Below are 15,685 nucleotides of genomic sequence, written 5' to 3'. Positions count from 1 at the left end.
GTATGGAATAAAAGCTACAATCGATATTCAGGCTTCTTTATGCTTTTAGTGTTCAATAGGGGAGGGCAAAACGGAAACCTACAGGTGGGATCTTCCTGGTGGATGCGTGATGTTTAACTGTCCAATCTTTTAAAAGACCTGTGTAAACACACTTTACACTTCCTAGCTGAGCGCAAGCGCCAGAGACAACTCTCCGGGAGGCCTAGATCTGGGGCGCTTAGCGTCCTTACTTCCGGCCCCGCCCCTCTCCGCAGTTGCTAGGAAACGTGATGTCACCGGAAGCGAGGCCTGCGATAGGCTGAGGCGAGGGGAAGCCTCTCCCCCTCTGAAACCTCAGCGCCCAGGCGCTGGCTCTCCAGCTGTTTGTAGGCCTGTGGGTGAGGGTCCCCGGAAGGGAGAGCCGGCTGCGGCCCCGCCCGCGCACCCGCGGGTCCGGTCGTCCGCTCCCACCGTTCCTGTGCTCCAGCTGGCACCGGCCGCCTGGCTGGTGACTCTCGAGAGGCTGCCCGCTCTTCTGACTGACAGGCACAGCTCCCACAGCCGGCGCTGCCCGCCACGTCTTGGGTCTCGGCCGACAGCACTGCGTGGCGGGTGACCTTTCCGAGCCCCGAGCGATGTCTGCTCCCAGCTCCGGGCTGGCGCGGGTTCCTCAGCGCCGCAGGCTCGTGCGGTTCTCGACCCCGCTGCCGCGGTGCCCACTGCTGCTGCCGCTGCTGCTGCTGGCGGCCGCGGTGCCGGCGCGCGGCTGGGAGAGCGGCGACCTAGAGTTGTTTGACTTGGTGGAGGAGGTGCAGCTCAACTTCTACCAGTTCCTCGGGGTGCAGCAGGTAAGAGCGAAAGCGCGCGGGTCCGGGCGGACAGGCGCGCGGAGGCGGACTCTGATCCTGTTCCTCCGAGGGAGCCGGATACCGGGGACTGGATGTGCTCACTCCCGGCTCTGCTGCCATCCTCAGCCCAATTCACCGGCGTCTCCTCGGAACTGTAGCGTGGCAAGGGTTTCGTTCACTTTTCCAGTTTTTCACCCTTGTTCCAACTTCTCAAGTTCCGGTCTCAGTGACAGGCTGGACGGTGGTGATACCTCCTCTTTGCTCTGGCATTCTGGGCAGGATCCTCTCCCCCGTCCCCATTCCCACTGTACAGGAGGAAGAAGGAAAAGTAGTGCGGGTAGAGGTTTTTATTCTTATTTCATCTGCCTCCTTTCCTCTTCCTTTCTGGGAAACATAGGCTCGCATTTTGACCAGTGTTTGTATAGCAGAAGTGTTTGTTTTGCACTGTACTTTGTAATCTTTTCAGCCTGTTGGATAGGGGTTCCTATCACAGTTTAGAAATCTGGAGGAATTGAAGCCTTCACCAGGTTGGTCCTGGGACTCACAGGAGAAGCCATGAAACTTTCAAGGCAGTAGATTACTTGGGGTGCTGCTGGAAGAGATGCTCAGCTATTATCGCAGAATCTGTTACTTTGTCTTTCCTTTGGTTTCCTTTCGTTTAGCTTGAAACGTTAACTTGTGAAATCCGTTTGTTGCCCTTTATTTCTACCATCTAGGGTGGAAGAGTGAAGGTAATTATTCAGTCTACATGAAACTTTGTGCCAAGAAAAAGATGACTTTTCACTGACTTCAGAATTGTGGAGAGTGAAAGAATTTCACACAATCTCATTTTAGTCCTTTATACAATGCTTTAAATAGTTATGCGAGCAGGGGGAAAAAAGGAAATTTACCAACAGTTGTCATTCAAGATGAATTTAACTAACTAGATGAAATGCACATTCCCCCCTAGATTACTAAAAGTTTGGGTGAACTGTTGAACTTTTAAATGGAAATTTAATTTTTCATTTAAATCAATTAAGTGGAAATTTAATTTTCCAGCATTGCATTTTCATCATTGAATCTAAAATTGCTAGGTTGTCATGGCACCATGAGTTTAACAATTTTTATTTTTGAGAATTATAAAGAACAAAAGTATTTTACTCTTAAAATTCTAATCTGCAAATAATTTTGTAATACTATGAAGTGTCATCTGGTGCCATTTCCTGCTCCAAAATATTTGTCATTTCAAAGTAAATGACGATGCAATATGTGTAATAATAATTAGTTAAGCTAAGTTTTTTTTTTTTTGAGAGAGAGAGAGAGAGAGAATTTTAATATTTATTTTTTAGTTTTTGGCGGACACAACATCTTTGTATGTGGTGCTGAGGATCGAACCCGGGCTGCACACATGCCAGGCGAGTGGGCTACCGCTTGAGCCACACCCCCAGCCCAAGTTAAGCTAAGTTTGAAGACTAATTTTTGAGAAGTCCTTTAATATAGAGAATAATTATTTAGAATTAATTGGTAAATTCTGTAGCTTATACATAACCTAATTTTAAAAAATCTTGAAGATGCTTTACAGTTATTCTTGGAGATTAAGGTATACAAAATTTTAGAAGTAGGGGCTTAAAATTTCCAATTGTGTAATCCAGCATTGCATGTGCACTCTCATAGTTTTCATTTATAATTTCATGAAGCTTAATTTTCAGTTACTTCAGCAGTGTGAACAACCAGAGCACTTCAATGTATGAGCAAACATGGGGAAGTAAAGAAGCATTGATAATGGAAAAGATTCTTTGTCGAGGTAGAATTGAAAAGAATAATTTAGAAAATTATTTTAATTTGTGTTTCTCTCTCCTACTATATTGAAATTGGACAGAAAGTGAGAAGAAACTTTTAATCAGAGAAATGGATTGGAACAAGTTCCTTATTTGAATCTTAACTTTTCTTGGAAATCTTTCAGAGACCAAATATTTGGTAGAGACAAATGCAGCCTGTTTGAGGTCTTTAATGTATAACTTTCAAGCCTTAGCTAAGAGGTCTCTTGGTAACTACACAGACATTTGGGAACAGGACAAAGTAGATAGAATACTCAAAGTGGAGACTTGATTCTGTGCACTTACCAGTTTTGTTATTATTCATTCAACAGAGATTTATTTGGTGTCTGCTGAATTTTTAAACACTAAGAGTAGTCCTTTATATAAAGCAATACTCTTGACCTCATGAAACTTAGGAAAAAACTTAGTAAGAAGGAAAACAGGTAAACATAAGTATATGGTCAGAGAAGGTAAGTCTAGTTTTGGGGGGCTTTTATAACAAAGTACCATAATTGTTTAGCTTTCAAAAACAGACATTTCTCATAGTTCTGGAGGCTGGGAAGTGGAAGATCAAGGTGCTGGCAGATTCTATGTCTGATGAACGCCTTCTGGTTTATAGATGGCACCTTCTTATTGTGCCCTTACATCACTAAGACGTGAGGCAGTTCTTTAGGACTTCTTTTATAAGTCCTCTAATCCCATGCATAACGGCTCCAACCTTATGGCCTAATCACCTCTCAAATGCCACTTCATAATATATTGGAAGTTAGGTTTCAACATAGGAATTTTGGAGGGATTCAGCTATTCAGAACATAGCATGCTCTTCAAGGAAGAGCAGAGACAAATGCAAAGACCTTGAGGCAAGAGTTGCTTGGTGTTTTAGGAACAGCAAGGCAGCCATTGTGGCTGGAGCAGAGTGATGGAGGAGAACAATAAGAGGAGATGAGATCAGAGTCATAAGTGGTAGAAGAAGATCATGTAGGGCCTTACAGGCCACTATAAAGATTTTGGCTTTTACTTATAAGTAAGTTGTGGGCCCAGTTGAGAGGGGTGGCATTGAAAAGAAGAGATATGTGAGTTGAGTTAAATTTCAAAATGAGCACTTTATTGTGTTAAAGATAGTCTATAAGGTGCCAATTACTTGGATGAATAATTGTGGTAGAGAATGTAGAATAGACGTGGGTGGTGCAAGTGGTCAGATTCTGGATTTAATGTGAACATAGAAGTGACAGAATTTTCCTGATGGTTTGAAAGTGGGGTGTGTGTGTGTGTGTGTGAGAGAGAGAGAGAGAGAGAGAGAGAGAGAGAGAGAGAGAGAGAGAGAGAGAACACAATTGAAGTCAGTTCTAAGATTTTGGCTTCAATAACCTGAAGGATGCAGTTGCCATAGTTGCCATTTATTGAGTTGGGGAAGTATGGAATAGGAATCTAGTTGAGGGAAAATCAGGAATTTGGGGTTTGAACACGCCAAATTTATAGTGTTTATTAAGCATTGAAGTGGAGATGGCATATGACTATTTGGTTTTTTAGGTCTGGAGTTCAAGCATGAAAGTTTATGTTTTAGTCAGTTTTTTTTTTTCTGTGACTAAACAACTGTAGACGAAAAAAGGTTTATTTGAGGGCTCATGGTTTTAGAGGTCTTAAACCATAGACAGCAGGCTCTATTCCTCATAGCTTCAGGTGAAGCTGAACATCCTTGTGGGACAGTGTGGTGAGGGAAGCAGAGAGAGACTCCACTCTCCAGTTACAAATATATACACCAAAGTCATGCCCTAATTCCCAACTCCTTCATGCACACCCTACCACTTTGGTTACCACTTAGTTAATCCCTATCAGGGGATTAATTCATTGATTGAGTTAAGACTCTCACAACCCAATAATTTTTCCTCTGAACCTTCTTGCAGTTGTCTCACATACGAGCTTTTGGGAGACATCTTACATCCAAACCATAATAATTTGGGCCAGAACTATTAATTACTTAGAAGATAATTGGAAACCATATAACTGGATGAGTTCACACAAGAGAATGAATGTAAAAGAGAGGAGGTCTGGGAACTAAGCTTTGGGGATCCAAATGTTGTCAGGTCAATCAGAGGGACCAGCAAAGAAGATGGGAAGGAGCAACTAGTGAGACAGAAGGCAAACCAAGGAAGGTGCTGTCTTTCAAATCAAGTGGAGACAGTATGCCAACTGATTAGCTGGTTAAAATTAAGATGATTCTAACAATTAATTGGATTTAACAGTGTGGAGGTCTTTGGCTTCCTCAGCAAAGAGCTATTTCAGTAAATTAGTGAGATCAGTAATCTGGTTAGATTGGGTTCAGGAGAGAATGAAGAGGAAGAATTGGAGATAATTAATGTAGAAAATTGGACAGTAGTGAATAACCACGGTGTCTTCTTTTAATCCCTTAATCCACCAGGTTTTAGTGTTCTCATTCACTCTCAAAGCTCTATAATTTGAATAACTAATGGTTTCTAGAACTTGGAGCAGGCCACCTGCTGGCTTTATGACCTTGGGCAAGTTAGTTGCCTCATTTTTGCAACAGATAATTATTTACTTCATAGTTAGGCACATAGGATATACTGTCATGAAGTTACAGTCACATAAATCTTCAAAAACCTTTATTTTCATCAAAAAACTTAATTGTGATTAATATTGGTCTTATACTATGTTTTAAAATATCTTATAGTATTTTAAGAGCTAAATATTTGAGTTTTGGGATATTATTTATATTTACTTTTTTTTTTAGTACAATTAGGACTTACTTAGAAATTCAAGGTAGAATTTGTTTCATTCCCCATCTTATTTAATAACAAATTCAGTGAGGCTAGGATTCATTCACTTATTGTTTCTGATTACCATCATCTAGCATCTGTACTTTCATACATAATCAGATATATTGCAAAAGCAAGGGCAGGTCTCCTTCCACATTCCGGGCTAGAGAAAATATGTATATAAAAGAATATGCTTCATCATTAGATGGATGCCAGTTTTATTGCTAGTAAGGTAGTAGACATTAGCTATGTGCATCTACACAGTCAGCTAATAGAATTTGAGTTGTTTAATTTTAAAGCTAAGTGTTTAAAATCACGGATTAAATAAAGACATGTCATAGTATAAGCAGCAGAATTAAAGTGGGAAAGAAGTAGTATTAAAATGCCACTGAGCACAATAATTAGAATTCTGAAAAGGAGTAATTTTCTTAAACAAATTTTGGAATACATATAATTTAAAGTTGTAAAAGGCACAAGAATTTTGAAAAATTACCTGAGACTTGTATATACTGTGGCATATATAGTGAACCGTATTTAAAAATGAAGGAATGCCTATTATCCCAGTGGCTTGGGAGACTGAAGCAGGAGGATTGCAAGTTCAAAGACAGCCTCAGCAATTTTGTGAATTCACAAGTAACTTAGCAAGACCCTATTCCAAAATAAAAAAGGGCTGTGGATGTGGCTTAGTGATTAAGCACCCCTGGTTCCATACTCAGTACTAAACAAACAAACCGTGTTGTCATTTGCAGGGGAAATCCATAGAGAAATCTTAAGGTGTATATGCATGCCTACTTAGGAAGATAGAAACTTCTTATTTCTAGCAAATCCTTAAGTACTTTATTCATCCATTAAAATATATCATTTTTGAGGACGTATTCATTAATCAATTGAATTTATATATTACCAAGAAACGTTTGACTTTGGGAATTTTTTTCAAAATAGCAAATCTTATCAGCAGTTATTTTCTTTTTTTATTTCTTTTTTTTAAGAGAGAGAGAGACAGAGAGAGAGAGAGAATTTTAATATTTATTTTTTAGTTTTCGGCGGACACAACATCTTTGTTTGTATGTGGTGCTGAGGATCGAACCCGGGCCGCATGCATGCCAGGTGAGCGCGCTACCACTTGAGCCACATCCCCAGCCCAGCAGTTATTTTCAATTACTGCATTTTTAGTAACACATAAAATTAATATTTAGGTTCTTTTCTGACTTTAAAAAGTGTTTTGAGTCAGTAGTTTGGTGATTAAATTTGATTTGTGGAAGTTAATGTATATATAATGTAGAAAAACTGAAATTTTGATTTTACTTGTAGTTAACTACATCTTTTTGTATGGATCTTTTATCTGCAGTAGGAAATAAACTTCCTTGGTTTAAGGAAAACATACTAATTTAGATACTGATAAAGTTAAAATAATTGCCATGTTGTACAGTTTTATAGTAGTTATACAGAATTGATATGTGATTTTTAAAATATTTTTTAGTTGTTGATGGACCTTTATTTTATTTAAGTGTATGTGGTGCTCAGAATCAAACCCAGTGCCTCATGCATGCTAGGCAAGTGCACTACCACTGAGCCACAACCCCAGCCCCTTGACATGTGATTTTTGCATTGTACCTCTTAAAGTATTTAAGACTTAATTTAGATTGATCTCAAAAGTAGTTATTATGATGCTGCAGTCATTAATACACTATTCGAGAAAGACCCCAATGCAAATCAGATACAATCCCTACACAGTGGGTGGCAAACATATCTTCAAGGAAAGAGAATCATTTGATAACTAAAACATTTTAAAGTTGTTTGAGAACTTCTACTTTGGTTACTTAAAGCTCAATTCCATTCACATGTCTCAGATTCTCAGTAGACAGCTTTGGAAACTGCACCTTGTGTGGACAAATCAACTTCCCCTGAGGTAGATCTTAGCACTGGAAATTGAACACCTCACAAGAACAGCATCAAGGAAACAAAGATGGTATCCACAGGACGTGCAGAGTATTTTGGAAAAATGTCAGCATCAACCAGGCACAGTGGTACACTCCATAAGGCTGTGCAGGAGGATCACAAGTTCAAGGCCAGCCTCAGCAATTTAGTGAGAACCCGGTTCAAAATAAAAGACTGAGGTTGTAGCTCAGTGGCAAAGCACCCCTGGGTTCAATACCCAGTACCAAACTAAAAAAAAAAAAAAAAAAAAAAAAAAGAAAGAAAGAAAGAAAAAGAGGAAAAGAAAGTAGCTACTGTGAAAAGCTTTACAATTTTCAACGATGTTGCCATCTTTGAAAACATCACTAAAATTTGTTGTTTTGAATTGCCTTCAGAACAACATATTGCAGCATATTCTTCATATTATCTTTATTGTAGTAAGTTTGCACATTGGATTTGATTTGGGAATATAGTTAATGTTATCTGGCACCAAACTGGTGATTAAATTAGGTTAACAAGCTCAAATAAATGTACTTTATATTGTTAAAGAGATTTGCATATAAATTGTGTAAGATTCATAAGCTAGCTTGAGTATTGTTCTTAGAATAGTCCTAGAGAAACTTTGAGTGATAATCATGAAGTAACTCTAATGCCTTATAGGGTAATAATATGTATTGGAGTAAATGACCTTTAGGAAAAAAATACAGAAAAAAAATGCACAAATATAAATATAGAAGGTAATAGGGTAATATCTCCATCTTGTGGCCTTCTTTGGATATTGCCATTAAAAACGTTGAGGGGTTGTATTTTCACAACTGTAGGCATAAATAAGAATAAAATATGAGACAGAAGAAAATAAAATATGGGTTAAAGATTTCTTCTAGTATATAGGAGGAAACTTTAACACTGAACTTCACAATTAATGTACTACATGCTGACATAGTGATGTTCTCCCTTGGGCATCCTTAATGGTTCACTCCAGTGTATCTTGCAAATACATTTTTTTTTTTTCTGTAAAATGCCATGGTGTGAAAGAGGTTGGGAAATACTAAGGCATGAAGTTCTGATATTTTATTCCTGGGGAAAATATGTATGTAAATTTATAAATATATATATATATATATAAATAAATAAATATATATATATATAAATGTATATGTATATGAAAAACATAAAAAATTGTATAAATTTAGTCTTTATCAACATTTTAAATAAACTGAATACCCTTATTTGGCTCTTATAAAGCTAAAGCATTTTTTAGCCTTTGAGCTAGAGAATCAAGCTAGAGAAGGAATCAAAGTTTTTGAGGAATAAGCATTTGTTGGTTACTTGATTACATGCTTTACATGGCAGAATGATGATGATTACACATTTCTGCAGTTTTCAATAAGTCAGAGGAATACAGTCAGCCCTCAGCATCCACAGTTCTATACCAACTATGAATGAAAAATATTTTGGAGAAAAAATGGCATCTGTACTAAGCATGTGCACATTTTTTCTTGTCATTATTCCCTAAACAATACAATGTAGCTACTATTTACATAGCATTCCCATTTTACTAGGTATCACAAGTAATTTAGAGATGATTTAAGGTATATGGGAGGATGTATGCTGTTATATGCAACTACTGTTCCATTTTATGAAAGAGACTAGAGCATTTACGGGTTAGGGTGTCTGTGAGGGTCCTGGAACCAATAGGATTGTACTTTAATGGTTCGTAACCATTGTCTGTAAGAAGAAGAAAGAGATGGCTTTTGGAATATGTAAATGTGTAAGTTCTTGGTAGCCTAAAGTAATATTTTGTTATACTAGGCAATATAAAATATTTCACTTACCAGCCCCGTATGGTAGGATTCAATGGACTCACCTGTAATCTCAGAGACTTGGTAGGCTGAGCCAGGAGGATCAAAAGTTCAATGATGGCCTCAGCAGCTTAGCAGGACCCTGTCTCAAAATAATAATTAAAAAAAAGCACTGTGGTTATAGGTGAGTGGTAAAGCACCCCCGGGTTCAATCCCTGATATCTAAATAAATAAAAAAAAATTTTCACTCACTCAATCTTTTTTTTTTTTTTTTTTTTTTTTTTTTAGTTTTCGGCGGACACAACATCTTTGTTTGTATGTGGTGCTGAGGATCGAACCCGGGCCGCACGCATGCCAGGCGAGCGCGCTACCGCTTGAGCCACATCCCCAGCCCCTCACTCACTCAATCTTGACCAACAACTATTTCAGATTTTTGACAGATTGCAGATTTTTTCCGATCACTTATCCCTTAAAGAAGTACTCTGTGGTAGATAACAAGCTACAGATGTAATTTTAGATTTTCTGGAAATCATATTTAAAGACATAAGAAAGAACCAGGTAAAATTAATCTTAAGAATGTATTTTATGTAACCCAGTATTACAAATATCGTTTCAACATGTATTCCCATTTATGAAAGTTGAGGGGCTGGAGATATAGCTCAGTGGTAAAGTGCTTGCCTAGTAAGCTTGAGGCCCTGGATGTGATCTCTAGCAACATACACATACCAACACCCACACACAAATACACATTACTAATGAGATATTTCACATTTTAGTTTTTTGTACTAAGTCCTCAAAAATCTGATGTGTATTTTACATTTATATTTTCACACACCTAATTTTAGATGCTAAATTTTATTGAAAATACTTTAGTGTGATTTCATAAGATGTTCTGTTAACAAGTAGACTCATATACCCATATATTCCAAAAATACATAAAAGTTTGAACTGAATTGAACATCAGTTTTAAAATGCATATATAAATTAATTAAAATTAAAAAATTGTTTTCTCTGTTCTAACACATTTTCAGTACTCAGATATGGTTATTGGACATTGGATGGCACTCATTGAATAATAAAGCATTAGAGAATAAACATTTCTGTATTTTGTAGCTGTAGTGAAGTATTTTGGGGTAAAATCACTGATTATGGCTTCTGTTTTGTCAGGGACATATTTTGTAGTTTTTATATATTTTTGTATTTTAATCCAGTGTAGTTTTTATTATTTTGTTTTTGAGGTGGTTCCAATTGTGCTAGACATCATTTTCCTAGTTAGTTATCTGTATATTTTGTCCATGCTTTTTTATTTTTTTATTTTTTATTTATTTATTTATTTATTTTAATATTTATTTTTTAGTTCTCGGCAGACACAACATCTTTGTTGGTATGTGGTGCTGAGGATCGAACCCGGGCGGCACGAACGCCAGGCGAGCGCGCTACCACTTGAGCCACATCCCCAGCCCCATGCTTTTTTAATATTTATTTTTTAGTTGTAGTTAGACATAATATCTTTATTTATTTTTATATGGTTCTGATGATCGAACCCAGGGCCTCGCATGTGCTAGGTGACCGCTGTACTGCTGAGCCATAGCCCCAACCCTTGTGCCTCCTTTTTTTTGCTCTGTAAAGGCTATTTGTATAAAGGTCATGCTGTTCTTGTAGGAACAATGAACTTCCATGCATAGGTTCTCAGTTATGAGTGGTTTCAAGTAATCAGTTTAATTCAAGTTGGTCATTTGACTTTGCTGACTCACCTGATATATTTTATAATTCTGTATTATATGTATTAATTTAATATATTAAATCTTTAATTATGCTTTGACCAAGAAATCACCTGTGTTCCTACTTTTCATTTTAACTTTGGATTTGCCTGTTCTCTCTATTTGTTCTCAAACTTATACAGTCTGATAACTATTAAATATTTATTGTATTCTCTGCTGTCATCTGTTTTGATTATTTCACATTATATATAATCAAGTAACTAGAAAGAGATTTCCAGATGCAGTTCTATTTTTGTGCCAGTCTTTTGCCTCTTTGTAATACCAATCAGAAATTCCAAAGTCATCCAGTTTTACTATCTGGCTTTGCCACCTCTTTATAGCTCCTAATGAATACTATTTTCTTTTGGACTGAATTATTAATTACCAATCTTTTGACTTTGCCTTTTATAATATCAAAAGCAGCTGAAGAAGTCAATCTTAACGTTGACAGTCCTTAAACCTACATAACTACTGTTATTTTAAATGATCTGACACATGAAACAAATTGCATGGGAGTCCAAGATGTTAAAAATTCCATGTTGAGGGAAAAATAACAACAAAACAAAAATTAAAGAACAACCAATAATTGAGTCCTGAAGTTGGAGAAGATCTCACCAATATCTGCTTCCTCACCAAGGAATTTCTTCTGTAGCATTCCCATCAGATGGTCATCCAGCCAGCTTGATTATGGCTAACAAAGGAATTATTAAACAACTTATTAAATTTTTGTATAATAGTAGTACTCTGGAAATTTTTTTCTTATTTAAAGCCAAAATCATTCTTCTTATGTATTTTCAATAATCATTCAACATCTTTTTGGGGGGTATCTTTGAATATGTATTCCTTCAAATTATTGATCTGTAATGCCTTAAAATAGATTCACAAGGGAAATAATTGTTGATTCTCTCCACACAGTAGGGTTGCTAAAACATGATAATACAGGTAATCTGATACTAATTAATGTAATACTTTTTTACATCATTTTTAAATGTGTACCAAGTCTCTTCTAGAGAAGACTTCAGCCATAATCGTTAGAATTGTCTTGAAACTACATTGAGCATGGTTTAGAGTTGTCTTTAAACTACATTGAAAATGGTTTGAAGTTTCTATAAATAATTCCAGGGGCTCATCAAAAACAACAATTATAGGAAATTTCCAGAAGATGGGAAAATAAGATGATTGGGGGTATGCATTTTTTGATAACATGAACCACAAAATTAACTTAATTAGAAATGTTCCCAGAAGTTGTTATAAATTTTTAAATCAGAAACCGTAGATACAGTTGTGTAGGTTGTGTTTTGTGTTTTTGTTTCAAACCTATTATCGTGGTATAAAAATATTTATAATTCAGGATTGTTGTGAAGAATTACACATAGGTTAAACTTTGCAGTAAATAATTTCTTTGATAATTTAAATATATTTCTGTAGGTAGAATTTTAATTTTCAAATTCATCTTGAGAGGGAGTTTCTCTTTCCTGTTTACCTCTTCCTAGTGTTTATAGTTGCTTTTACTTCTTTTCGACGAGCCACCTAGACAAGAACTAGGTTGTATATAGGCAGCTTAGGGCTCCCTCCTGAGGTTATATTGAGGCCATTGCAGATCCAGATACCAAGCCTGCAAGCTTCTTGGCCTGGTCTCAGCTGCGGGACTAAAACCATTGCCTCTTTAACATCTCAGATATATAATCTTTTATAAATTGTAGCTTTAGTGATTTTCTCACTTTAAACATTCCCCCCCCCCTGCCCCCCCGCAGGTGGTAGGATTCCATTGCAATCCCTAGTTTCAAACATCAAATCTAACTCTGATCCCAGGATCAAAATTCTGGTTTCTTCTGCCTGTTTGTATGGAGGGAGCCAAGTAGGCCTATAATGTGGTGCTGAGGATTGAACCCAGTGCCTCACATGTGCCAGGCAAGCATTCCACCACTGAGCCACAACCCCAGCCCATTTGTTTTTGTCTACAGAGATACTTAACATTTTTTTTTAAAATCATGTGTATATTTTATAATTTTTCTCTCTTTAAATTTTAGTGTTGGTGCATATTTGGAGTGGGGTTTGGTATTCTTTCAGTGCTGCTTTGATATTGGAATATTTGGGAAAGATACAAGTCTTTTATAATAATTATTATTTTTAATGTTGAGTTTTCTATTATCTAAAAACCTTTACCACTTATCATTCAGAAGTATAATCAAGTCTATTATAACAATATAAGAATCTATTACTTAGGCACTACAAAGTATTGTTCCTTTCCTGTCCCTTTCTAGTATTGTTACCAGACTATCCAAGACTGGCAAGTAACATTTTAAATAATCAGTTCCCAGAGTTTTTTAAATATAATAACAAGTAAATCTATTATCTTAGAGTGATCTTATTATTGGAGATGCACAGAGGATAGCCCTATAACATCTTTGAAAACTGGGAATAATCAAGTTATTGTAGAATATGTGAGTAAATTATGACATTCTTGAATGTGATATAATTATTAATAAAATATGTGAAAATGACATAGCAACATGGAAAATACTTATAAATGAAAAAAGCTAGGTATTAAGTTATGTTCACATTTTATTATAATTTCATAGGAATTATGTGTATGCACAGGAAATAGAAACATGAACTAAGGAGAACAGTTTCATTTGTGGGGTTGGTGGAATTTTCTTTAGGAGTGAATATTTCATTTAGAGTTCTGTTAATATTACTGACATGTAAATTATATTACTTTGGAAACAAGAATGTTATGCAATTAAATCACAATCAGATAAACTAACACGTTTTCATGTTTCTGATACGTTTTTATGTTACTTTTTATTTATAATTTACTGAAAATTATAAGTGTTAAAATAATAAAACAAATAATCTTAGATGAAAAAGCTCATTTCACAGTTTAACTCATGGTTAGTACCATTTGTTTATTTTGTTAGTTTAAAAATATTCCAAAAATTTTAATAATTATTCCAATGAATCACAAACTATTTCATTGTAATTTCAAATGTGAGTCTTGGTAAAATGAAGTAGAGTCATGGTCTCTAGTAAATAAAAGTGATTGTAAATGCACTTATAATAAGCTATGGGTGTAATTATACATTCTGGTTAATAAATACCATGGCATACTGGCCAAGAAAGCCAACTAATAAGTCTTGAGGTTGAGACCATAGTTTGGTGCTTTGAATCTTTGCATTATTCATCTGAATCCTTTTATATCTACTATATCTCTTTAATTCAACATTGCAGATACTACTGGACAACCAACCACACTGTAGAATTTATACCCTTTAAATCCTCACGGTGCTTTCAGGTTAGAGTTGTGCTGTCTAGTACTGTAGCCACTAACCACATCTGGTTATAGAGCACTTGAAATATGACTAGTTAGACTGAGAATATGAATTTTACCCTGTATTTAATTTGTAATTAATGTAAAATTAAATTTGAAAAATAGAAGGAGTAAATAATATTTTCCCATTAAGCATGATTTTATTGTTTGGGTAAGGACTACATTTCACTTGAACCATCAAAAATTTCACTTATAAATTAAGATGTGCTGTAAAAAGTAGCCACTGGAGTTTGAAGACTTAAAATGAAAAAAAAAAAAAAACAGTGTAACATTATCTCATTGATTTTTTTTAATGTTTATTGCATGTTGAAAAGATAATATTTTGATTTATTGGTTTAAGGTAATATAGTCTTTTCTTTCTTTCTTTCTTTCTTTTTGGTACTAGTGCTTGAACCAGAGGAACATTACCTCTGAGCCATATCCCAGCCCTTTTTGTTATTTTTTATTTTGCAACAAAATCTTGCTAAGTTGCTTCAGGCCTCTGTAAGTTGTTGAGGTTGGCCTTGAATTTGTGATCTTCCCGCCTCAGCTTCCCGTGTCACTGAGATTATAGGTGTATGCCACTGTGCCTGGCTAATGTAATATATTTTTTAAAAATTATTTATTTCTTTAGCTGTATTTGGACACAATACCTTTATTTTATTTATTTATATGTGGTGCTGAGGATCAAGCCCAGGGCTTCGCACGTGCTAGGTGAACGCTCTACCACTTAGCCACAACCCCAGCCCCATGTAATGTATTTTTAAAATTATTTTTTTTCTGTTTTCTTTTACTTTTTAAAATGTGGTTATTAGAAAATGTAAAGACTTGCATTGTTTTCCTATTGGATAGTACTGATTTACTGCAGGGATGGAAAAACTGTGGCATGCCCTTGGCTTAGACCTGGTATAGAACACTGGAGTTGAGTAGGGAAACAGGTATTCATATTGTCTAGAGGTACAAAAGGTAACTGGTGAGTTCAGAAAGAAACTTTCTGTTTAGTAATTCTTTAAATTTTTATGTTTTATATATCTTTTCTAATATAGCATATATTAGTACAGTAATAGAGTCTATGTAAGTTAACGAATAAATAGGTAGACAAAATTCAGATGTAAATATAAAAATTAATAATTTTTTCCTGATAAAGTATTTGATTGACAATATTTGATGACCACAGTTTAGAGGATATTGGGGTAGTGGGGTATGGGGGAAATATATGGGAGTATGAACTTTTGGAGTGAAGAAATAAGGAGCTCAAAAAATCTGCTCCCCCAAAACAATGATAAAACTTGACAAAATTGTCAAAAACAGTCATTTCAGGACTTGGAAAATTGACCAAAGGCATACAGCAAATTGACAAAATGTGTTAACAAATAAGAACGACAAAACTAGGGAATCTCAGGTATTAAAAAAAAAAAAAAGATTTGTGGTGTTTTAACCTAGGACTGCACCTATCCCTCCTTCCAGCGCTATCTGGGAGGTAGTTCTGCCAGGGTAGT

General features: G+C 35.9%; 1 protein-coding gene across 1 annotated transcript in view; it reads left to right on the top strand.

Annotated features, from left to right (window-relative positions):
• Positions 1-231: 231 nt before the first annotated feature.
• Positions 232-15,685, top strand: part of Dnajc1 (DnaJ heat shock protein family (Hsp40) member C1) — a 236,297-nt gene continuing 220,843 nt past the window's right edge. The window contains exon 1 of the mRNA XM_026402388.2: positions 232-827. Coding sequence (XP_026258173.2) covers positions 615-827 — 213 coding nt within the window. The 5' untranslated portion in view covers positions 232-614. The remainder of the gene's footprint in view (positions 828-15,685) is intronic.

The sequence above is a fragment of the Urocitellus parryii genome, chromosome 9, assembly GCF_045843805.1.
Source record: "Urocitellus parryii isolate mUroPar1 chromosome 9, mUroPar1.hap1, whole genome shotgun sequence".
Taxonomy (NCBI): domain Eukaryota; kingdom Metazoa; phylum Chordata; class Mammalia; order Rodentia; family Sciuridae; genus Urocitellus; species Urocitellus parryii.
This window is presented reverse-complemented; position numbering and strand designations above follow the sequence as displayed.